This window comes from Poecilia latipinna, unplaced genomic scaffold (genome assembly GCF_001443285.1).
Source record: "Poecilia latipinna isolate Pla-1442-1.1 unplaced genomic scaffold, P_latipinna-1.0 Scaffold171, whole genome shotgun sequence".
NCBI classification, from domain to species: Eukaryota; Metazoa; Chordata; class Actinopteri; order Cyprinodontiformes; family Poeciliidae; genus Poecilia; species Poecilia latipinna.
The window spans coordinates 409548-436602 of NW_015112787.1; the positions used below are offsets into that span (position 1 = coordinate 409548).

Genomic DNA, 27055 nt, shown 5'->3' on the forward strand with positions numbered 1-27055 from the left:
ATCCAGCTTTCTGCAGCTCAACAGAACATAAAGAAAAATTAAGATAATTCAAAGCATGTATCAATAAAAAAATTACACGCAAGGTTAAGTACAAAAGAGGATGATTAATGCCAAAACCAAAGCTAAGGGATTCTTGTTCTCTGATCTTTCCGTAATTTTAGGCAAATACAATTTTGCACACCCAATCTGCAGCAATTCAGTCTTCAACAATGAGCATCAAGGATCCCAGTTTGTCCATGAAATTTTTACAGCACAAAGTTTGAAAAAAAAAATAGAATTTGCACAGTCACAAAATCAGAACACCTTATTTTTAAAAGCCTTGGCTCAGACAAAAATACATCATACTTTTGAGTGGATAAATGCTTATTCAGTTAATAAAAAGACAAGAACTCAATAAGGAATATGAGATAAACTAGAACTCTGCACAATGAAAAGCACAGAGATGCGTCAGTCATGCACTTAGAATCATTTTGCCTACAGATGCAATCCAGCAGAACAACGGTGTGTGTGAATCCGTATGCATCCGTCTAATACTGTTAATTTTAGCTTGTAAAAATCGCTCATTGAAGCCAATTAATTATAGCTTTCCATACAACTCAAAACTTATTTTGAGGATAAGTTTTGCATCTGCTATTCCTCTTATTTTTGTGGAGAGAGAATGAAGTTGTACAACACTATCAGGAGAGGAAAGTATATGGGATGGGTAAAGAGTTTGGTCACTTATCTATAATGTGTAAGCAACGGCGAAAGAAAACACAAAAAACCCGGCGTAATCAAAATGTTTTTCTTTTGATTTGAGGCCAGAATGAAGTCATTTTGTTTTGAATGCAACAACACCTTTCATAGTTTATTACAAAGTAGTTATTTGTGCTGGTCTAAAACCTTAGCAAAAGTATTCACACCCCTTGAATTTTTCCATAGTAATGGTACATTACCAACTTCAGTTTATCGTGTTGGAATTTTGTGTGAAAGACCAACACAAAGTAGTACGTCATTTTAAAGGGGAAGGAGAATAACGGCTTTCAAATATTTTACAATAAAACATCGGAAAAGTGTGGCATGCAAATGTGGCATGTAAATTCTAGTAGTACATGCAACGACAAGGCTCAGTCAAGATGTGTTTCACATTTGGCCTGGGCTATGTCATTTTCACACAGGAGTAAGTCGCTCCATTGTAGCTCTGGCAGTGACTGAAAGGCTAACGTATGCCTGTACGTAAAGTATGAAGTCTTTTAAACTCTCTGTCAGGTTCTCAAAAAAAGTTTACACTGTATCAAACTCCATTAGCCAACAAGCTTTACTGTCCATGTTCAGGAGAAGCATTCCCATAGTACGGTGCTGCTAACACCGTATTGTACAAAGGGAAGGGTGTGCTTCGAGTGTTACTCTTGCATATAAATCAGATTTGAGGAGTGCTTCAGCATAAGTTGTTTGGTCAATAGGTTTGCCCTGCTGAGCTCTTCAGCTTCTCCAGAACTACCACAGATCTCATGGCTGCTGCTCCAATGAATGCCCATCTTTACTTAACATTACAGTTAAACGCACTCTTTGCGATGTTTAATGATGACTTGCACAGTGCTTCCTTAGATATTCACAGCTTGGGAGTTTGTTTCAATAACATAATACTTCTGTAAACTACTCCACAACATTATCTCTGGCCTGTCTGGTAGGTTTCTTGAAGCAGTTTGCTCACTGAAAAACTCTGACCTTTGCAAAGCCGTTTTATCTTTTCTGAAAGTAAAGTGCAAACAGATGCATCCTAACTTTTTATCAAGATGCTTTTTACTTTATTTAGATGCAAAAACCCTAACCCCCTAACCCTAACCCTAACAGACTGTGATACAAATTCACAGGAATCTTATTAGATTTACTACGTAAAAATATGTGAAAACCATGTGCATTTTTCTGTTGGTCTGTCACATAAGATTGTAATAAAAATCAATATAAGTTTGTAGCTGAAACTTGACAAAATGGAAAGGCCAAAGGGGTTTGAACATTTTATAAGGCACTTTATATAGACCCACTTAACCCCATTGCTTGGATTTTATTCCACATTTTTCACTGGTACCGTCTCCATGACACAGAGAACTACCAGAACTACATTTACAGGAGCAGACACTACTATCTTGAGCATTTATGAGCATTGAGCATTGTATCCAGACGTCTGACTTCATATAACGTGCCTGAGCAACTGTGCTTCCCCCAGCCCCAGCTGATTCATTATTAAGCACCTCAAATTTTTAAAAATGGGAACCACTTACGTTGTGTTTTGGGTTGTCAGCTTTTTTACAGGTACAAGCAGGAGGACTTCTATGAAAACGTGGTTGGGGACCTCAGGTTTACATTCTCAGCCACCCACACATATACACAAATGAACAGCAAGAATGAAAACCGAAAAACTAGTGATAAGCTTCGTCATGTGGTGTTTTACTGAAAACGTGGGCCACACAGAGGGTAATCTGTTTTTATCCAGGGGATGACAGCTAAGACAGGGTTAGGGCTCTGGGGAAACGAGAGGATATTGCTGATAAGATCTAAGGTACATTTTAAAGAAGATGCCTGACACGACAAATGTGAGTCACTCACTCGCTGTTCATGTTTTTCTCTAGATAAAAGGCCACAACTATAATGCTCCTCCTGCTACAATTTATCTACTCCGTTTTATGACTCAAGGCAATTTTATGAGCTCTAGACGTAAATTTAAAAAGGCAGAGAATGACAGGAAACAACCCGAGGACAGACAGTTTTGGATTGATCTTTCTTATCTATTTCTTGTCATTCTTGTCATACATAATCATTTGAAAAATGTTTAAAATGTTGGTTATTTAGGAATGCAAACGACAAACAGCAAAACAACAAAGCTGATGGCAAATGGCTTATGATCTTGCTGGGAGACTGAAAAATGCATGTTACAGTGATATAAATAAGAGGGGATGAAGGATTTTCTTATGCTCACTTCTTGAGCAGTAGAAAACAGAACATGGCAGGCAGATAATGTATCAGTAGCTTAGCCATCTTAAGCACAAGGCTGAGCTACAGATATGTGCCTTGACGTTGAAAGCTGATTGCCTCTCCTTATGTTCATCAGATGTACGCAAGTAATTTTACCTATAAGGAATTTATTTAAATAAAAAAAAAATTTGTTCCAGAAAAACAAGAAATTTCTTAAACCAGTAAACCAGTAAATGTATTCAAAATCTACCTTCCTATTTTACCTCTTTGATTTGCTGTGACACAGCAAAATAAAATCTCCATGTCCTGGCTGTATTACAATCAAACAGTGTGGTGCACAAGTAGACTCTCAAGTTAATATGTGTTATTTAGCAAGGGGAAGCCGACAGCTCGCTTTTGGTCAAGTTGGTCAACTTCTAAGGAGGCAATCAGAAATCTAAGGCGAGGGAGCAGGGCTGTAAACTTGAAATCGAATCGTACGGGGGCGAGCTGGATGAAACAACTACAAAACTGCTTTTAATTGCTGTTGTTCGAACCGTGGGTAACCGGATGGATTTTCTTCTCTTTTTTTTCAGCTGCTAAAGGTCTGTCTTTGCTATTGGTCTGGGTCTATCTGTTTCTTTTCTCCATAATAAGTTGTCTCGATGGACTCAGGACAGAACAGGTGACCTCTGCACCTCACTGCTCATTATCTAGGTGGACAAGCAGTGATGAAAAATGTATAGGAGAGGGCAGAGCAGCCTTTTTTTTTGCTGTTGTCATAGTAACTGCAGAAGCTGCTAATAAAACTGTCATTAGTTACAATGTACATTGAGTGCAGATGTTAATTTAAATAAGGAAAATTTCTTTACATGTTTTTGCTATAACTTGTGATTTTGTTTTGATTTGCCGTAACATATAACATAGTCCTTGGATAATTAAAGCTTAACTTAGGGTTTTAATGGACTGATCTACAAGAAATCCAACTTAATAGGAAGCAATTGACATACAGGAAGTGACTAAAGAGTGCCATTTTGAAATGGAGGTTTTACATTGTTTTATTATCTTCTGAGAGATCCCGGTCTCATTTCTCTGAAACCAGTTTTCAGCTTAAATAAATATAATTTATCATATTTATGTAATAAATTTTAATTATTAAATAAATGTATTTAGATAAATGTATTTATTTATTTAATTATTAAATACATTTAGATTAAATAGAGTATTTAATCTAAATTTTAATGTTTTAAAATTTAGATTTTAAAACATTTGTTTTGACTTTTTGACAATGGACAAAAAAAGTATACGAACTTATCTTTTTTTTTTTAAGATAAAACTGTCTGTTTCTTTATTTTGTGGGGATATTGCCATTCTGCTGTTTGTCACACTGACAAGAGACAATGGCAGAGTCACTGTCCTTTGGCCAGATGACAAGATTTGGGAAAGATATTCACGGTGTCCTTCTAAATTAACCTCACTTCACAAACTGAGCAGATCTCCTACCTGTTCGGTCACGAATGGCGAGATTTTTCCCTTTCTTCAAGACAATATCCAATTGGTACATGGCTGGACAAGGCAGATGAGGCTGAGACTCTGCATTACTAGGTCCAACAATGTTGATTCCCTGTAAACACAAGAAGTCCAAGTTATACAAATACTTCACAGCTTTTTAGGACTTCTATTGCAAAAATAAAAGTAAAGTAAATATCATAAGTTTCACCCAAGTATTACTTCTTTGCTAGTCAATTTCATGGGTTGCCATTTTCAATGCACTTATTCCATTAACATTACACAGAGGCCAGTTTAAACCAACTTTAAACTGGTTTTAACCAAACAGTTTTAAGAATACAGGCACTTGTTTTAGTAATCCAAATGTTTACATTTATTATGGCTCTTAAAAAACTAAAAAAAAAAAAAAAAGAGCAAATAAGTTCTTTGAAGACAAAAGAAAATATTTTTAATTGTCTCAAAATAACACAAAATGCCAACTTAGGTAGTACAGTTGAGCATTATTCAAGGAGAAACTCATTTGGCACGTTGATCGCTCTCCCTGTGTTCAAGCTTCAAATAGAACATTTTCCATATTAGTACTACAATCTGCAAGTGCAAAGTATCTCCATGCATTGAAAAAAATTATATTTGCAAATTACATATTATGTGCTCCCTGATATTTACTGGGAACTGCTGAGTTCATGCACGTTATTGTGAAAGGCTAGCAGCATGGGACTCTTGTCTACTGCCATCTTTTTTTTGCATGTCATGCTGAAGGCCTGAGGTCAGTGCTGCACTTTGACAATGAACCCCCCGATGGCTGTTTCTATGCCGCTCATTTGCAAGCCACAACAGGAACTGAGCCACTCTATGGGCTTCACAATAACATGCTATCTTATTCAAGCTCTTGTAAATTTGAGTCCACCATGTTTATTTCTCATTGTTGCCCATCAGGCAGCCCTTTGGTGAGCACTGGTGTCATATTTCACCAGCTGTGGTGCTCAAACATGAGGCTAATAATAACTACAAAACAACATAAAAGGCTTGAGGACCACCAGAAAACAGAGAAACTTCATAAAAGTTATTACTGTAAATAAGAGATATGGGGAGTTTAAATAAATTGATATTTAGGTTGACCAAATATCAAAACATTAATCACAAGGCGTTGTTTATAACAACACTGACATTTTTGCAAAAAAAAAACTTTCTAATTCTATATGACTGACTTACAGATAATATTCTCGTTTAACATCTTTAGGTTATGCATCAAGGCCTAGAATGTTGTCTTTGCACATAGATTCAGAATTTCAAATAAACATAATAATAATAAACATAATGGATAAAAATAACAAAAAAAAGTTACAACCTTAATAAAAGTTAAAGTAAATTTTATTTTTTTGCAAATCACCTCTACTCTTGTGTGATTTACAAAGTCATAATCAAATATAACACTTCAGTATACTACATACCCTGATAAGGTAGCCTTTGACTTTCTTTTCTTCATTTTTGTTATGAAAACCCTATTTAGCAGATTTAACAAAAGCAAGTACTGTTTCATTCATTGGCTGATTGACAGATAAATCAAAATGTTTTCTTTGAAAAACCTCCACACACATTTCAACTGTGCACATAAGTCACTGACATTTAGCTACCTGGCTCTGTGTATGCATTAAACCTTTACTGAGGGGTTCTAGCAACACCATGGCATTCAGACTGTAAATGTAGCCAAATAACGCTGGCCGAACAGTGACAAGATGAGACCTACTGAACATGACAACTTTACAAAAAATATATTAAACTACATAAGGATTAAGAGTATGATAATAATTTCCATGTATTGTTTTTTCTAAACATACATAGCAGTGCACAAGCATAACAGGTGTACAGGATTTGAAATGGATTTGCTTACAGCAAAGCTTGTTTGAGTAAAAAACAGGTGCAGGATTAGATAAAGCATGCAAACAGATGAACCAGACAGATATCCTTTCAAAACCTAACTCAAAAACTCAGATAAAGGAAAAAAAAAAAAAAAAGCTTTTATATACAGAATTAGTAGCAGCAAAGACATGAGTGCAAACAAATAGATTCTATTTCTTGAACCAGTCTCTTTGTTTGGACACAGTCAGGACAGAGAATCCATCTCTGTTTAATCCCTTGGGCCTAGATCAGCCCTCAGCCTTCAGTACTAATGACCACAGAGTGAGATGGACCGAACATCTCCACATTCAGAGTCACAGAACTGGAACACAAAAGAAACTAAGTCAAAACTAAACAAAAATTCTCACACTTATCCAGTTTAGTGCTACAAAATTTTGAAGGTAACAAGAGTGATTTTAGCTAACCTGAATTCACATAGCACGATTTTTTATTTAGTTTATTATAGCTAATAAATTTTCCTACTAATCAAATGTTTTCACTGACATTGTTTGGCTGCTGTTGTATGTCTTTAGCTTTTAAAATGTCCGTTTTAACTGTTAGTATGAATACGGTTTAGCACTAAATGTAACTTAGCTGTTAGCCTTGAGCCGTTAGCCTTTCGTTGTTGGCTAGATTGAGTCCAGATCTTCAACATTGTTCAGGTTATCATTTTATACCACAATCAAGTAATTATGTCACCTTCAGTTGTCATAAATATGCAGTATGTATCAAATATGACTTAAGAAATTTAACTTTGCAATTTAACATCTTGAAATTGGGCCTCTCCTGCCTGGTTTTTGCCCTGCAGTTATTTGCTCTAGTGCTGACTCATTTTTCATCAGTGTCTATATGAATAACACTTTGTACATTGGTATTTTTGACTTCCCAACATCCAAACTTGTAAAATTAGCTTCAAATGACATCTTGGGACCAAATGGTGTGTGGAAACTGCTGACTGCATATTGGTATGACACACTGTGTCCTTAGTGTCATGTTGTGACAGTTAGATTGCTATAGTGAAGTAAGTCATGGCCCAGCATTAGATTATATTTTGACATACAAAAACTGAAGATGTAAGCCACATGAGATTTTAAAATAATTACAGCCCATATCAATATGGGTTTTCATTGCAATCTTTCCCCATCTGCATCTAATTCACAGGAAGCCACATTTTTCAGAATGTTTCAAAACACATTACTGCGTGTTCGGCCTATCAGATGATAACCAGCACTATGGCAACTTTGAAACAAATTAAGCAAATTGACCAGAATGTGGAAGACAGCAAGGCTGCAGCATGGTTGGTAGTCTTCCAAGGGAGAAACAAGTTTGACAGGCTTCTGCACACCTGAGGCTGACAGACTTAGCAGGATTGTTGTATGTTAGGAACTGGTAAATAAATTCCAGACCTCTAGTTTCATATAAAAAAAGGACCTTATTGAAAAAGACAGACGATGAACATTGTCATCAATAATGCCACTGACAAAAGGTGAATAATTTGCTCCATGCAAAAGAGCTTTTATTGTGATTTCTGCACTGCTGTCTCTACAGCTGTGTCATCTCAAATAGTTACGTCTCATATTGCTTTAAATACCAGTATATTCATGCATTTATGTATTGTATTTATTTTTATCTCGAATGAGATGCTGAACCTGTTTTAATGACTTTTCTATCCCCGGTTGTTTGGACAGTAGTCTGATGTGTTGGTATTTAGCTGGATCATATACGAGTGGACTCTCCTATTAGACTGGTATTTACTGCTCAGCCAGGAACATTTTTGTACTCTGGTCAGTTGTCAGTGGCTCAAATTACTGGTCATACAGATTTTTTTGGTTGCATTTTTCCTGGTTTTTTGCTGGCTAATGAACCGTTTCCCTATATGTAAAAGCCAAATTGGTGCTTTTGTTTTATTTTGGAGTTGAGTTGGCTCAAAGTAACTTTTACTGGATATGTTCGAGGACAACAGTAATATAGTTTTGATCCTGCTCTCAAAAGATTGATTTAGTTTGGATGGTGAATCATCCAAACTAAATCAATGTGGTTGATTTGGTATGGTTTTGATGTGGGAAAAAATGTGAATCATTGTTTTCTAACCCATGAGGTTTAAAATTTAAACTGTGATAAAGTAGGCATTGTAGATAAAAGATGTCAAAACAATTTAGCATGCTTTAAATTACATCCGAGTGTACACTTTAGGCTAAAATAGTGACGCACAGTGATTTGGATAAGTAACTTTATTCTGATTACTGGATTTGAAATAGCAATGCATTGGATTACTCATTACTGAAAGAAGTGGTCAGATAAAACAAAGGCTGCGTTTACTCTGCAGCCTGAAGTGACCCAATTCCGATTTTTTTGTCAATTCCGATTTTTTTTTTTGCTGGGGCCGTTCATGCTGCCAGTAAATGCGACCTGTATGAGTTCTGCGGTGTGAACGGGCAAACGACCTGAAAGTGTCGCGCATGCGCAGTAGAGGGCGCAGTAACATTGTATATCTACGATGTTTAGTCAAAAAGTTGTTTCTCCAGACATTATAAATTATGTTATACTGAATCTAAGTTGCAACACTGTATTCCAGTGTTATTGTAGTCAATAGAAGAATGTGCGCCTCTGTTCTACTGCTGAAAACACAAATACTCCAGACACCATGTAATATATGCTGTCTAAGTTTGATAAGGGATCTTTCTAAAGGTTTATTAGTAGATTATGTGGACATACTTTACAGTAGTAAGCATTTACTGAGCTCAGAGACCTGTTAAAAAGCCATTCAAAAAAATTAGTCCAACGGTTTTAGCGTTATTGATGTTCTCGCACCATAATAAGGTTTTAATGTACAATTGAAATCCCAAAGGTCTCCATGCAGGATACTGCAGCATGATCTGACTAACAGCTTTAGACATAATGGTTGTATAGAGGGACTTTAGCATTAAATCAATAAAAGATCGTAGACAGAATAACTTATGACTGTACACCTGTTGTTGTTCTTTTACCGTTCAGTCCCTGATGTAATCACAAACTGGAAATGGTTGCATGACATTTTCATCAGCCTATAAGAAGGAAGATGAGAAAGATCAATGTGAAAAACACATTTGATGTGGTCTGACATCTGACCGCCTATCCTGCTCTGTTTCTTTTTCACAATGAGTATGAACAGAGACTGGTCTCTCTCTTCTAAGGACTATCTGCTGAAAAGGATGCCCCCTGGTCTCCGAGTAGCAATAACCAGGCCAGCCATACACCACCTCTGATGATTTCACAAAGATTGCCAGTGCTCTGTTCATATGAAGACTGAAATACCTGTTGCCTGTAAGAAAGCCCCAACACTGGACAAATGATGATTTCACATACACACACACACACACACACACACACACACACACACACACAGACATATGATAGGCCTGTCACAATAATACATTTTGCCGGATGATAAATTGTCCTAGAACATATTGTGATAAAAGATAACATTGTTGTTTTAAGAGCATTTTCAAGTAGTATAATAGTAATAATGGCATAAAAATGCAAGAACGCATTTTCAAAGGTCAATAAACTTTCGATTTTAATAAACATTTAAATGCTGACACTAGAAGACATTTGAGATATCCAAAATAATGAAAGAAAACAACAGAAACAACAAATTAAATAAATTATTAAGTCTCTGTAAACAAAATTATCTTTCAAAAAAGGAGACCAAAACACCAGACTGAAGACTTTTTTCATTCAGTTTTTGGTAAAAAAAAAAAAAAAAGGATAAATCAAACAAATTAAAATTATTGAGTTTCTTTTAATTTATTATACAATTAATTGGTTTCCTGCTTATTGTGACAGGTCTACATATGGATATTGTCTTTTTGTGCATGTTGTTTTAAAATCACCATACTTAGGGTCAGGCATTGCCTAATGCCAAAGTGCCAGTGTTCATTATGAGTATAGCTTTTCAAAAGTGAAGAGCTGACCATTTTTAATATCTGCCTTAGTACTTACATAAGTTTTTGAGAAAAAACGTCTACTTTGGAATACTAATCAGTCCTATGTTTCTTTCTGGGCAGCATATCATAACAGTTACTTCTTTTGTGCAAGAGTAGCCTGTAGTTAGCCCTGGGCACAGTATGTAGCCAGATCCTCATTTCTCACAGTGATGGCAGGTAATTTCCATGCTCTGAATGTCCCTTTAAAAATATCCTGAACCTATTTCTGCTTTGTCATTAACAGAAAATATCTTTTTGCCCCCTTTGTCATAGCACCATCAATTTCCATGTGAAAATCCAGCCTTTATTTATTATTTAGCACAGCACATGGTGCTTTGGCATTTTTTCTCAGGAAAAAAGTACTGTTAAAAATCTTAAAACAAAAAGAACTTTATATCTTAACTCAATTTACTGTACTGCATATTGCATGTACTCAATACTAGGTCAGTACTCTTTTAGTATAAAATACTACATGACAGTAATCAGCCTATGGCTGTGTTCAGGAATTTAGGAAGCCCAAATTGCTTTACATGTTGGCCATTTTAAGCACATTTTCCTTGTTGGATCTGATGTCTCTCATCTTCTTTTACACAAACTGGCTGCATCGTCACTAAATTAACCAGAAAGTAAACATCTGAAATCTAACTCTGTATATAGTAAATATAGAATCATGTAGTTCAACTCTTTGAATGGAACTTCTAAAATAGAGATTTTCATGATGTTTTAAATTTGGTGAGATCAACCAGTATAAATATATATTATATGACCTATACTGAAAGAGTTTTGCAGTGCTATAACTGGGTTTGTCATAAACGCAGTGAATCAATGAAACACAGATCAAACAAATCCCATCTACAAGCTCTATTCACTTGACTCTACTATAGCAGTAGAGAGGGGCTCTGCTGCCCCTTTCAAGAATGTTGCCAGATAAACTTTAGTAGTTTTATTTGCTGACAGAGTGATAGATGGCTGTTATCTAAATCATGCTGCTGAGCTAATGGTCCTGATGTTGAGGTGTTGGCATCCCGGGGTTATGTGTCTGGGAGAAAATTAGATTGCATTGTTACGAGTCTTTCTTGCAATTGATGTCCAATCCTGAAACTAACTTCTAATTAATGTTTGCTGAATACCTTGATCAGAGCTCAGATGGAAACATTGTGCCAGGACTATCATTCGCAGCAAAAAGGACTCCCGGCAAGTCATAATGCACATATTTTAAACACGTACATAAGACAAGTATTTAAGCTTTCAAAAGTATAACTAAGCTAACACAGAACCACACGGATCCAATGTTCCCAAATAAATAAAAGGAAACGATGTACTCTGAGTGCATCAGAATTCTTTCGTTCTGATGGAGTTTAAATCTGTCATGAAAAGAGTGCTGACCCAGAGTCCCTCCTTCAGTGTTCAAACCATAGAACAACAGCATGGTACATAGACGCTACGATCACAACCTCTTATTGTAGGAAAGGCTCTTGAGGTTTGCCAGTGAGGCCTAATACATTGCTAGAAATGTATTCGGGTTTTTTTGTACTCACTCTAAATTTAGAACATACGGGGGAGGAAAACACTGTAGAAGACTGAGGTTGTTTCCAGCTGTATATATGTCTTAAAATCCTCCTCTTATATTTTATGTAAGACAGAGTAAAAATTCAGTTTAAACAACAAAATATTGTACATTTTTACAGATTCTTATCTTTGTTATTTTAAAAAGTAACTCATGCATCAACAAAATGTGACACCTATTATCTGGTTTTAAGAAAAGGATAATAAACATTTGCAGATTTTGCACCTGAAATCACCAGCTACTGACTGAGTCAGACGGCAAAGGTGTTAGTAACTTTCATCCATCATTTTTTTCGATGACAGGTGAACTGAATCCAGTACTGTCCGTCTCCGTCGCATTCAATCCATCTTTTTACTCTATTGTGTCAGAAAACCAACTTACTTGTCTAGAAACTGTTTAACTTGTCTAGAAATTATTTTAATCCCAATTTGGAAATCCAATATCATACAATGCCTTGCAAAAGCGTTTGTGAACCTTGAAGTTTTTACAAAGTCAAACATCAATGCATTTTATCAAGATTTTATGTGACAGACTAACATGAAGTCGTTCGTAATTTTGAAGTGAGAAGCAAATTTACATAACTAGTTGCACTGGACTTTATCTAAGATAAACCAGATGTTAACATAATCTGTAGAAACACAGACATTTCTGTTTGCTAAATGCCACACAAATCAAAGAAAGATATTTTTATTCTTTCTGTCAATGTCAGAGTGTTACATAGACAAAGATGGATGGAAATAGAAACTTAGAAAAGCCTCAATTTTGAATTCATGGTTTAGTAAAATTTACCTTATACTTACATTTGTAAAGAAGAAAAAAAAGGCTGTATTGTTTACAGTGAGGAATAAAATGTAATGTTGTCCCAGATATTTAAATATCTGCAGTCAACAGTATTTTCTGAAATTTTTCTGAACTCTCAAACTGTATGCAGTTTGATCATTTTACCCTCAAAAATAAATTTCTATGTATGTGTTTCAGTATTTTATTTAGGAGTACCAGAGTTTATTTGAAAACGGTTTACACCACCATGTAACCTTCGGCTTCACAATCACGCACTATTAGTTTTATAAAGTTCCGGTGGTGTTGTGGTTATAAAAAGGCAAAAATGTAAAGACATTCAAAGGATGGAAATGCTTCAGTAAGACACAGTTCATTAAAATCACGTCGCATCAAACATAATCTCAAAATTGCTGTGCAGCCCATTTATTAATGCTGATGAGAACCTTCAGTATGCGCGGCTATAAGAGTATGATTGCTTCTCAGTATGTGCAGGCTGACCCTATGTAATGTGACAAGAGCCACTCAACTAAATAATGAGGTTTCTTTGGTGTGCTCTTTCCCTAATAACAGCCGAGCAGCCTGCTGTATAAATTGCAACCTTCTTCCCACTGCAGCCCCAGATTGAGGTAATTATTCTTTTGACGTAGCAGGTGGAATGACAGGTAAAGCTCATATCTGCTGGAATGAGCACAACTGAATCAACACACTGCATCATACAATTGCAATTCCAACTTGACATTAGAAGTAAAAGCGTTTCATCAAAAATAGACACTTTGGGACATGCAGAGAGGAAAAAAGAAATTTCTCTTCGGTTCCATTAATTCTGATCGTAAAAGATGACTTCACAGAACAGATGGTAGCACATCAGTGGCCCATGATCATAAATGAGAAGTCTAGAGAGGCAGCCCAGCATGTATAAAGTAGAAAGCAATGAAGTGATTAAGTAAAAAAAATGACAGTGAATGAAAAGGAAAGAGTTAATTTGTTCAGTGACACTCCGAAAAATCTATTCAGCTACAAATCGACGCTAGAAGAAAAAGACTCTGGTCTTTCCTGCTCAGAGAAATATGACACAGATATTTCTAGTATCTTTCAATCAGGAAGGAAACTCTGCGCATGCATAATTAATCACAAAATGTTTGATGCTATCACAGTTTAAAATTCTGGCAAGGAGTGTACGATGGAGCAGAATGTGCTGTTTATGTTCATCATAAATATACAGTACAACGTGTACAAACTTGTTACACAAAATAATCAATTTTACCAATTACATGAGATTTTTATGGCTACAGAAAACGAAACGCAACTGCCTCATGTCATGATAATGAACCTTTTTAACAAGTGAATTCTTAAAAGTTTTAGGTTTTGCTTATCTGATGGTTTCGATAGCATCAGAATTACTGGACTACATATTCCCAGGCGTAATTAAAAATACACCGCAGCTCTGAGACTGATCTTTTTTTCGCCTTTTCCGGCATTTCAGCAACTTGAAATGATAGAGTTCAGGGGGTTTTGCGCAGGGAAAGTTCTCAAAAATGAGAACTCGGTGCAGCTGAATATAATTTCTGTGTCTCTTAACTGTATTTTGCAGCAGTGACGAGTTGTGTCCAACATCTTCCAAAATCCTTTTTCTGTCCCAGTTCGAACATTTTCAGCCAAATCTTGGTCTTCATTTGGAAAGCCTGGTGTGTACGCCTTTTTAAAGAACTTACTAAGTCCAAAATAAAGCAAAAACTCTTTTACATGAGCAAAATTAACCACAACTTTTTTGTAATTATAGTTTAACTATTGCCCAGTCTGTTAATCTATTTCTCTGTATCTCCTACTCACTCTTAAATCCCTCTGTTGCTCTTACAGCTTTTAGAGATTCTCTAAAACAACAATTCAAAGGATGACATGGTTTGATCAGTGTCCTGTTTTCTCATTGCCAGCATATCCTGCTCTCTACAGAAATAACCCCTTCTGTCGGACCTGCTTTACAATAAATGACTTCCCAAGGATCATCCCCTTATAATGCCATCAATCCTCCATCCATGATTACAATCAATAGCTCTGTGACATCAAATAAGTACTTTCTGTGAGGTAAAGGAAATCCCTCCTAATTGAATGATGGCTTATGAAGAATTTATGCTTAACTACCAAAAATAAATCTTGCATAACCTTTCAAATAACAAGCAGCAGGGATTACTGGGGCACATGTGTGCCCAGATAAGTGCTTGAATAATGAGAAAGTAACTGAAGAACAGTGCTGATTACTCACAATGTTTTCACACATATAATGAAAATACTTTTGAAGAAATTTGGTTCATTTGAATTAATAAACATTGTTTAAGATAATAGATTTTGCACTATGTTCACAGTATTGGCTATATAATCAATAGATTAGATAGATTTCTCTGTTATAATAGCATGCAGCGACTGCAATAAGGTGGTTTATTTTGGAAGCTAATTATCAATAATAAGTTGTTTTAAAATAAATCAATAAATAGCTGCATTGTGGTTTGGTCGGTTTATTTATTTTTGCCTGTTGAAGTAATTGCAGACTTTCAAATTGCCTTTTTGAGGTTTGCACATGTCCAGATGTGACTGTTTGGTATGCTGTTGCTCCATTAGTAGGAGGAAGCTTTAACCTCATAAACTGTGGCTCCAGTTTATGCATGTTCTACATGCATTTGATGGGAAACTGGGCTTCATCCATAGCTAGTGGTTTGTCCTCTACTGGTTACCAACAGATGAGAAACCACTTTAAAGCAACCACTGCAAGCAGCACCAATTTGTGCTGCTCGGTCTGCAAATAATCACCAGACAAATCTTATATTTCGGTCAGATATCATCTTGCGGCACTAACTGGATGTATCATGACTCACCTATAAAATAATAGTGGGGTCTAAAACCAGTAATTATACTAAAGGTAGAACTTTAATTACACATGTGATTTTTTATTTTATTTCAATTATCCATTTAGTTTAAAAAATGACATTTAAGTGTATAATTTGACAAGAGAACTTTAGCGACTTGCTTGACAAATCACTCATATTATTATGGTAATCCTTTGTACCATAATCCTTCATAATCTTACCTCAGCTGCCCTCCGTGTGTAACTCTATGAGAACTACCCTTCCTGGATACTTGGAATATGAACCCAGTTTTGTTTCCTTCTGCCAGCTGTTACAGGACTCATCCTCCCAGTTGTGCCAGATGAACTAAAACCTGCAATACATTCTTCTCGGTTGTGCTACAAAATACTTTCCAATCAGGCTGAAGAGGATGTCTAAGCAAATTTTGCCTTGCATTAAATAGAAACCAATGCCTCAAACACATCCTCGAGCCACTGGCACCTGACAACTACACAACAGAGCCGTGCTCCATAAATAATGAAGATATTTATAACATTATTATAAATAATAATGTTCCACTGTGAAAGAAAGATTGCGGCGGAGGTGGTGGAATCAGAAATGTAAACAATGGAATAAGGGGAAATATGAAATACAAAACAGACCAATACACTAAAACCCTAAATTGAAAAAAAAAAAAAAAAAAAAAATCAGCTTAAATCCATTGATAATTGGATGTGTCAATGGAGCAATATGATGGTTTGCTGTTAATAAAAAAATACATCAATAAGAATTGCAGCATCTCTTTCACACACAAACCAGATCACATCATCATCTCTGAATATGGTGACAAGCTCAGCTGGGAGCATCAAGTGTTGCTGACACTGCAGAAATACAAGCTGTTCACCCGCTGCCAACCAAAGCTGTCAACCAAAAAAAAAAAAAAAACTGTCTGCAATTACACTGACAAAGCTCTCAAACTGATCTGGGACCAGTTCTGAAAAAATCTCTGCCTATACGTCTAGAACGATTTGAACTCAGTCTGCTGACTCAGTAGCTCCACAACAGAAAAGACAGCTGATGTGTTTCTTTGTCTTTTATGCATCACAAGTGTCCATAGTATGTACTGTATACTTTTCAAGTTAACATGCAATAAGATAGGATTTATTTATTTTGTTCTTTTTGTATTTTTTCTAAATAACCCCTGCCAAGTTTTTTTTTTTTTTTTTTTTGTTACTAACTAAAAAAAAACATTTGCAGATGTCCTCTGGTTGAATTATTAAATAAATCAGCAACCTCTCTCTCAAAATGTTCCCCATCAATGCTCACCGATGATAACTAGCAAGAGCAGCAGGGACCTTTTTTTCACAGTAAGCTACAAGCAGACTCAGATAAGCAAAGTGCATTTACAGCTCCCCGCAGGGTGCAAGTTTGTTAGGTCTCCTAATATAACTTTTCTCCTGATTTTCTCCTTCTTGCAGTATAAATTACCATGCAAATCTTCACCTAAAGAAGCCAAATCTGATCTTCAGAATTCATTATCAATACCCTTATCCTTGGTAGACGTTGTGTTCTGCATTGATTTCCCAAGTTTAATGATCCAAACAATTTCTGGCAATGTCTGGCAATTTCCAGTTGGATTCTTGGCTGTCTTGTGCATTTTTTCTTGTGCAAAAAAATTTGCAAAAATGTTCATTTATGCTTTTTAAATTAATTTCTCTGTGTGGGGAAAGGGAAAATTTACAACAAAAATGCTGTGCAGTTATTTTAAAGTAGCACAGTCCCGTTCACAGAATCTGAAACTAAGTGGGGTCAAACACCCTTTTAAAATCACACTCCAACTTTAAAAGGAAATACCATATTATTTTGGAGATATTCATCTTTTCCTCAGTAGTTAAATGGTTTGCCACACGGAAAGTGGTGGTTGCCAAGTGTCATTAGTCACACCCCATTTAGCAACTTCAACGACGCCATACTGGAAATGAGTGACAAGTCCTTGCTGCCCATCAGACCTGAAAGCCCCAGATAGCCCCAGCCTCCAGAATCGTGATGCAGAAATGCAGAACGAGGTGGTTGCCTCAGCCAAATCTGCCATTATGCTGAGGCACAGCATAAATACAGTATTTACATGACCAACTTACAACTGAATTCCCCTACATCAGCATCTAGTTTCTATCGATGCAGTAAAAGCTTTATGCGTCATGAGGGTGATGAACAGACGTAACTTATTTTGAAACACAGCATCGCTCAGGTATTTGAAGCAAGAAGACAATAGGGCTTAGAATCATGTGTTTTTTGTAAAATCTTCATCCTCCAGGCTGTGAGTTTAGAAATAGTACATAACCTACCATCTTCTAAGCGTTCAAGTTTACTTGTTTTTCCACAAAAATGAATGGAAGCAGCCAGGCAGCCACAGTCCACAAGTGTAACTAAGCAATCCCATCTGCAAAGACAGAGTGTCTTTTCCTCTCCAGTTTCCCCTCAGCAGATAGTTACTCCTGTAGCAGCGACACTTGAACTCTGGTCTGCTTTTTGGCAGCTAATCAGTCATATATTTCAAATTCTTTTGAAATTATCCAGCTCAATTCACAAGCCCAGCATAGAAGACAAGTAATAAGCAAATTGCAATGTTGACTGCTCAACTTTTCTTATTCAGTGATGAATAAAAGGCTAAAAAAAAAAACATACTGTGTGGATAATGCGTTTTTAAGAATGTGCAATTTTCATGAGAAAGAGACTGATTCAGCAACCCCTTAGGGAAAAAGTCCCCATAAATCCTTGTCCTTGGATCTGTTCCTGATGTTAAAAACACATTAGCCAGTCCTGAGAGAATTCAACAGTGTGCATTATGCATGCACTGTATACGAGTGAGTACGCATTCAGAACAGCCAGAATTACGTATTTCAGACCCAAGATGTTGGATTTCTGGCCCTCACAGTCTGTAGACAGACACACATATACTGAGATTTTGAGGAGTAATGTGAGTTGATATTTAAAATTGATGAAAACCGCTTCTCCAGTAGATGGATGCCTTGTAACCTGTCTAATGCCAGTCTGATGAGTGAACACAAATAGGCACATATCGTCTTATTACACCATTCCTCCTCACCCCCTGCAGCTATCTTCTCTATTTTTACCTGCTGTAGTCTTTCCTCTTCTCTCTCATCCTCTCTACTCTCATGACATTTCTGCTGCTCTGCCTCACTCCCGCTCTCACATCTCATCCTTCATCCTCCTTTATCTTTTGTCTTCCTATCCCCAGCCCCACAAGTAATGTTTTTCTCTCTTCCTGGGCACGTTCAACACCAAAACCCTGGAAGCAGGGACTTAGGACTCGCATAAACAATCTAGCAATAATGGCTTCTCAAAATAGAAGTGCAAATTGCAGAGCACGTTTCTGCACTTTACTAAATTCAAAACCAAACAAATCCCATACTTATTTGGTGATTCCCTGTTTTATGTCAGCACATCCTCACCTCTTCCTCCCCGTCAGCGCCCCTCCCTGCCCAGAGTCCGGCCAGTCTCGTGTCACACTAGCAGCCAGCTCAGGTTCCACGCTCGGCGGAAACGGGACACACGACACACCCGCTGCACCTCCGTCCTGCCATCCCAGCCACAAAAAAAAACAAACAAACACCCAACACCTGTGCCTAAGGGTAATGCATTCTAGTAAGCAATAAGTCCTAGCAAAGGTCAGGTATATGGAAAGTTTGTATGGAAATCTGCATGCAAAACAGGTGAACATGACAAAGGAATGGAAACGTTGGTCTTACGCTAAATTCTTTCATCCCAAATTAAAAAATGACACCTTCCTGGAACAGGCAAATGCTACAATGCAACAATACCAGCATATCTTAACAAGTAGATCTATACCGTTTTACATCAGCCTGTCTAAAAGAGCCTCCTACAAGAAAAAAAAAAAGAGAGAAAAAAACAGCAGGAAGACGTTCCAAACATTATTTTCTATGCATGAATGAATACCTACAGTAAGGCTTTGTCCAACAGCTGAGAGAGGCAGAGCTAACATCCAGAGGCTGAACACGCTCCAGCGTACAACTGAGGCTTCTGCTGGATTACTCTCCTGTATGAGAGAGGCTCCCACACAAACACTAACTCGCTCCGCACCTCGCGCATGCATGCAGCAAAGGCCAACCAGCTGTGAGGTTCTTGGTTACCCCACAGACAGTCACTCACAACTCTGCACACTGCTCTCTCTCTCTGTCTCTTTCTCTCTCCATCTAGCTGTCACTCAAGCACTAAACTCTAATTCTGACTGTAGCCTGAAAAGTGTTTTTTAATTTTTTTTTTTAATTGACTTATGATAGAATAGTCGGAATACTAATGATACCAACAGTGCTTTATTTAAAATGTTTTTGATAAGCTTCATTAGAACACTTTCGCTATGCTTTACATATCTTCCATATAGTACACAATACAGCTACATACACCGTTTTCAGGTGTCTCTCTTTCACAAGCTGCAATTGATGCTGTTTCGATTATTATTATGTTTTTTGTCTTGTGATGATTTACTCATCTTTGTAGGTGATTTAGAAAAGTTAAAGCTCATGCATATAAAAGTTATATTTTTTGTGTGTTTTTTTTTTACCCACTCGGCTGCTTATGTCTGCACTCTGAAAGTAATATCCTGGAGTCTGGTGACATTCATCATTCACTGTCTAACACCCCTAAATATCAAAACTGAGTTAATCTCAAGGAGTTAATGAAACACCTACAAAGGTGTTCAGTTTAGTCAAAAATCATTACTGCATCAGTAGATACTGTACAGCGTCAACAGGACCTGCTCAGTGTGGAACACTTGCATCAGTAGCGATAAGCTGTGCACAAATAAAAATAAAATAAACAAAGAGAAATGCTGAAAACGTAAAAGAAGAGAACAACCTGAGTGAGCAGCGACCAGCAGCACATGGTGTTTTAAGCACATTAACTTCTTCTGAGTATTTTTTTTAAGTTAAATTTCAGAAGCTACGTAGCTTTCTTCTCCACCTTACTACATTTTCTCAAATCTTTCTGTTCTGATGGCACTGCAGTAGCAGGTATAGTGGCCAAAAACATGAAAAATGTGCAACAGGGGCTGGAGCTGTAGGAATAAAAACACCCCTGTGTTCTGGTAGCGTGCGCTAGTTGGGTAATGGTTAAGACCTGCAGTAATATTTCACTATCACATTGATGTATGACCTCACCTTCACCCTACCTGCAGCAAGTCATTATGTTTTCATACCTTGATGCTCAAAGTAGTTTAGTTTTCTAACATAGTAAACATTTTCTATTACAAAATGAAATTTTGTCTCAATACCGTCACTTTTTCCACATTTTCATAAACACACATTACCATAAATCTTAATGTTTTTCACACTGCTAACCAGCCCATGATTAGAATCAACCCATACATTAAAAACTAACATGCGTATATGAATATTAATAGAGTTAATTGATACAGTAAAGAGGAATAAAAACAACAAAAAAAGCAAAATCTAAACAAACATCTCAAACATAGCTGCAGATAAAGGAAATCAATATCTTGCAGCTTTCCGTTCCCTTTACATTCGAAAAGCAAAAAGCCAGACACCAAGCCAGACAGGGCGACACAACAACAGGGAGGTGCCACTTGGCTTCTTGGCACTGTCAGCCATGCAGTTTGTGGGTGTGCGTACATGTGCATGTATGTGGGAGAGAGTGTGCTTGTTCTTGTATTACAGTAGACTCAGGTCCCAGGACACGACAGCTGTACCTTTCATGTCTGCTGTTGTGTTCGTCCTGATCAGCGCTGTGTCAGTCAGCAGGTCTTATGACGACAGTTGCTGAGTTCCAAACAACATACATCCGCAAAACCAGTGGCATTGCAGAGAGAAAAAAGCCTTACGGGGAAATGTTTATAATGCTGCGCTGCATGCCACAGCACGGTGTTTCGCTTAAGTCAAAGTCAATGTAAAACAATTGGATATGATAAAGTGTAAGATGAAGGAAAAATGTTTAGTTTTAGAAATGTGTTTTCAGGTATAAAGCACTGAGAGTCCATATGCTTTTGGCTAGCATTAGAAAAAAACAACATTAACATCGAAATAGATTCTTTTAGGACTAATTTTCAACTTTCAAGTCATGATAACATATATCACCCTGAGTAGGTGGTTCATCATTCATGCTGCGAGAAAGTGATATTTTTCTGAAGATGACAGCAAAAGTGCTCTGTTCTCTTCGTTTGAGCTTTCAACGTGTGTCATGGAAGAAAAAGGTTGGTAGTTTTAGAAGTAGAAGCTACGTTCTCTGCAATATGTAACTGGAGGTTGCTGTTTTAATAATGCTACAAAGGTCAAGTTGTTACAAAAACTGGTTGCTGGCTAAAGATTCTGGTAGGTTAATGTCTAAAATACTGATTATATCCTTGGTTACTGGCTGGGCATTAATACTCCACCAATGACATACACACAAATGCAGTGGACACACAAATATCTAACTGAAACACATTACTCTGAAAGGCAAGCAGAGTTGCCCAGCAAAATTACATTTCTTTGATTTAGTTAAATATGCAGAGAGAATGCTGAAGTTTTGTGTATTTTTAAACAAAAATGAGAAATTTCTGGTGTGCACGCAATCAAAACCAAATGCTCAAAAACAAACATCCGTGCTCTACATCCGTCCTTGTTTGAATCTCCTGTGTTGGTATGCTTGCATCTCCAAACCCTGCAGTGTGGCACCATCTGTTTCCTCATAACTCATCACACATCACAGCGCATGCACAACAAAAGACACGCGCTCAAACATGCACCGCACATCATTAGCAAAACAAACACACGAATGCCTCGCACTTCAGCTGTAACTCTGCATGACATAACAGACAGAAGAGCTGACAAAAGCTCCTGAAAGCCCGTGCAAATCTCTTCTCTGTGCTGCAGAGTCATCAGCGGAGGAAACGGGAAGAGATGCAGGCTTTGTCACTGGTAGCTGACTGGTGTCAGACTAACCGACAGATGGGCAGGCATGGCAGGCAGGAAACAAAGACGTGCACACACAGAGCTGTTTGTAAGATACAAAAATAGATTTTACTTTCCTCATAGACTTTGACCATTTCTCCAGAATTTAAATAAATAATGAATTCCTTGACTGCCAAGCAGCCACAGAAAGTGGAAACGCGACAAAATTACAGAAGCAAAGTCAGAAGATTTCTCAACAGCCGGTAACAATAAAAGCTTTGTAGAGTGGACAGACACACTGTTTTCATAGATCAAACTATTGTTTGATCTCCTGCTGCTATTGATGGCGCAACTGAGTCTTTTCTTTCAACCTTTATCAAACAGTCATTGTGTTTTACCTTTCACGTTGATTTTGGCTGCACTTTTTGCTTTGAATGTTTGTTTGTGTTTTTCATGTCCCATATTTTAAGCTTATACCAGGTTCACTCACACATTTTTGTATATATTTTGCATATAAAGTTATGATAAATTCTCCTTTGGAAGTTTTGCAAGCATTCGTAAGCTGATATTATTCAACTACAGTTCTTCAATCAGATTGTCCAGCAGACTGAAATCACCGTCATTCTTATCATGTATGCTACCTAATATAACAAACCAATCTTTAAAAAAAGAGTAAAAAGAAAAAGCAGGCTTCTATAAATAAGAATAAGTGCAATTGGTCAACAAACTAAGAATAAAAGTGAAAGGTTAAAAGAAAATTAAGTCTAAATATGTAAAGGTAGTGGAAGAAAACCACATGATCATGGAGAATTAAGGGATGCAAGGATGTTAAAAAAAACAAAAACAAAAAATAAAAGAAAAAAAAGCCACGTTCTGGTTTGTTTTAAGCAGAGTCACTACAGTGGCTAATCAACACTGGGATCCAGGCCAAACAGAGCTCCTCCTGGGAGAATCGCTCCTTCCTCTGGATCTATACATGGATTCATCATCTCTGTTTACTTTTGTCTGTCTCTTTGTCTGTGCCTATCTTCCTCCCTTTTCCTTTATCACTCCTTGACATTGCTTAGGTCATCACTTGCTACTTGCACAACTGCCTCCATCGTGACTGTTGATTAGGCGCCCGGTCCCTTTGTCCCCGCCATGTCTCCGTTTCCCATTTGAACTGTCACTAACCTTGAAAAGTTCTGGTTGCTTCCAGATTGCCAATTTGCACTCAACATCTAACAAAAAAATGCAATAAACTGGGAGAGGAAAAACCTATTGCTTCCAGCTTAAGCTGCTTTTTCCATCCCTTCATCGCCTCAAGTCACTTTAAAATGCCTCTGAATTTTCAATATGCGTCATGTTTATACCACGTAGACGTGTAATACATCTGAGTAAAAGTACTTTCAGACAAAAAAAGCTTTATGTTTTTTAATAATGGAAGTCTCAAGGTCTTGGCTTCAGAGAATTTCACACGCTAATAGAATCCCATTCAAAAAAAATTTTTTTTTTTCAAAAAAAACCAAAAAATTTTTTTTTTTTTTTTTTTTTTTTTTTTTTACAGGTCATTATGGGCGTCATTGGCAAGATTTCTTCTCTCTAATAAGTGCCCTCTGAGTAATTAGTTTTACCTAATCCGTGGTTCTCAAACTGTGGTGCAGCTACTGCTGGTGGCACTCGGGCCGCCTCTGCTGATACTCAGGCTTAAAAAAACAAACAAACAAACAAACAAACAAAAAAACAGTGCTAATTTAAAGGTAAGAAACCAACCAAACAAAAATTCTTAGTTCAGGCAGACCAATCTTTGTCCGAAAGAAACACCCCTCCTCTGTACTGAAAAGTGTGGTGTAACTCATTGTGCAGCATTAAAGTCGTTTTATGCTGTCTCTGATTAGTCTCACAGATTGTAGCAGAGAATGACATTATTCCTGCAGTTGAGCATGATCTAGTTGCAAGTCAGCTGGCAGTGAAATTAATTATTTGCTTCTGTGCTTATAGATATTTTCGATAAAAGCTTTTCTTTGACACAAAAGGAGCATCTTCAAAAATACATTCTGTATAAAGCTAGCTATGATTAATAAACTAAAGCCCTTTAGAGGTACTCATGAAAAATGCCAGTGACTTTTTCTGTCTGGATTAGTCATATTGGATATCAAAATCCGACAAGTACAAAGAGAATGAGCCCGCAGTTTTAAATTAACTTCAAATGCACAGTAAAGTGAAATGATAATTTCATTAAATTGGAAAGGTGCTGAGAAACTGTTTTCTCATCTTGCTTCATTATCTATGTTGGTATCTTTAAACACATTTTCTGTGGGTTTAAAAGGAAAGAAGTAACGCGCATTCAGTGAAACATGCCATTGTGCAAAGCATACGCAAAATGGTGCTACGCGGTATAAATGTTAATTTCCTTGTAGATGCACCATTACATACACATACAACAGGATGTATGCAGTAGATTATTATGCATAATTTCAGTACATACAGCTAATACTGCATGCCCCCCCCCCCGCTTCTATAAAGTAATCTTTAATAATCTAGTGTTCCCTCAGTGGGCTTCTTAAATCTAGTTTCCCGTGAGGCTCTGCCAGGCAAAGTGTAATTTAGAACAGTGACGAAAAACTACTGAAATCCAATATTCATTTTATTTATTTTTTCCCAAGCTGTACATAGGCTATATGTACATAAACCAGATAAAACAAGGAAGTAATCACTGTTTCACCAGAGAAAAAAATTGCTAATGAAAAAAAAAATGATCTCAATATAACACCAAAGCATTCAGCATTCAGTATGTTATCCAAAAAAAAAAAAAACTCAGTGTAAAATACAAATGACTCGTATTTCTAATAGTATTTTGTAGCTTACATGACATATAACATATAAGCCATGATGGAATAAGGTACAGTGAACGTTGGGTAATGCAACTATAACCGACACGTTAGATTCAGTAACATATGCAATGGGCTACAAAGACTTGTTAAGTGCGAGGGTTATTTCATTGAAGGCTGAGAATCTAGAGGTGTATAGGTTCCAGTCATTTCTAAATATATCAGTCACCAAAAGATGCTCACAGCACCCACTCAAACAGCACACTTTCCAGTACAGAAGTACAAGACTGTAATCAGAGCAAGGTCAGTGCTGATAGGGGGGAAAAAAAGCAGCTCAGGCAGGAAGAAATTCAAACTCCCTCTCGTTATCTCCTTGGCTTTACTTAGAGTCATGCTGCATTCAGTGCATCTTGTGAGTGGAAGGTCCAAAAGGTTTTTATGTGTGTTTCTGAGAAAGAAAGAAATAGATGGTGTGCAAGCACCAGAACTGGCACTGCATTTAGAAGTACTTAGATGAAATGCTGGCATATATTTCACTACAATAAATTAACTGTGATCATTTGCTCCAGTATAGTATTCTTTGCGTAACAAAAACTACACAAAGTGGAGGAGAATGTTTGGAGAAGTCCAGGTAGATGAACCCTGGCTCAGAAACAGGTGTTAGTATGAGGAATCTGGAAATGAAGTCAACCCAACTTTCTAGAAACGAGTTGGAAAAACTGTTGATATGCCAGACTAACTAATACCAAGTTAATGGTAAAAAGATCTGTTAGTATTTTGAATTCTCAGACATTGTAAAAACTTCAGCATTAGTGAGGCTGGTGTACTAACCTAACCACTTGTTTGGTATAGTAAACTCTGTGACATGATACACAATTTTAACAATCTGAGCCATTTAAATGTGATGTGATTATCATCACCTTTGTCTAATAACTGAGAGAAGCGGAAGTATTGGAGAACGGCTTGTATTTTTAAAAAGAAAACTGTGGGGCGATACCTGTCAAAGATTTCTAAAATGTTTCAAAATCGAACTGTTATTTTTTGTTTTTTGGACAAGGCTGCAGAGTGTTTCTTCATACCAGCGTACGCTTAAGACTTGAGAAACTGTAGTAGCGAACCTTAGAAGTTTCTCCCAGTGACTCATCCGCTTTCATTAAAACGACACCCACATGCACATTCACACCATCAAATGATTCTATTATACACACCAATAATTCTGCAGCATTTCTTTGACACTTATCTTTATAAATGCTGCAAAGCTTTTGAAATAACTCTGCCTTCATAGTGAAAAATGTCCTCCAAGTCCAACAACTTTAAAGGTAAAACATTCTCCCTCTTCGCTAAGAAACTCTGAGACTGACCTGGCATCAAGATCACTTTTTCTCAAGAAAATTAGACTGAACGTAGAGGTGGAATTTGGGGTTTTCTTTTCACATCTTTTTATTATTATTATTATTGTTGTTGTTGTTGTTGTTGTTGTTGTTGTTTTAACAATTAAAATTGATTTTAAAAAGTACTTTGAACTTAGTTTTAACCATGAATTTCAGCCAGCTTAGTCATTTTGCTGAAGGCTAACAAAATTTCTGCCATTACATTTTTTCAGTGATGTTAAACATTAGGTTGGTAAAGACACTTTTGATTTAACTTCAGGGTTAAATCATACTTTTGCACCAATATAATTGGTGCAAAAGTATTCACACCAATTATATTTCATAAAAAATTAGATAAACCTGAAGCAAAGCCAGGCTGTTCTACTTGGATTTTCTTCACTTTTTCCATCTTTGCATCATTTAGCTAAAGCCGTCATCTGCAGTCAAAGGGTTTAAAAAAT

The 27055-nt window shown here is 36.8% G+C and overlaps 1 protein-coding gene across 5 annotated transcripts in view; it reads right to left on the reverse strand.

Moving 5' to 3' along the window:
- Positions 1–27055, reverse strand: part of mctp1a (multiple C2 domains, transmembrane 1a) — a 157693-nt gene that overhangs the window by 112867 nt on the left and 17771 nt on the right. For 4 of the 5 annotated variants that reach the window (XM_015030062.1, XM_015030059.1, XM_015030060.1 and 1 more), the window contains exon 2: positions 4435–4555. In XM_015030062.1, coding sequence (XP_014885548.1) covers positions 4435–4555 — 121 coding nt within the window. Of the gene's footprint in view, positions 1–4434; positions 4556–19470; positions 19597–27055 lie in introns of those variants that run through there. The other variant, XM_015030063.1, reaches the window with a different exon arrangement.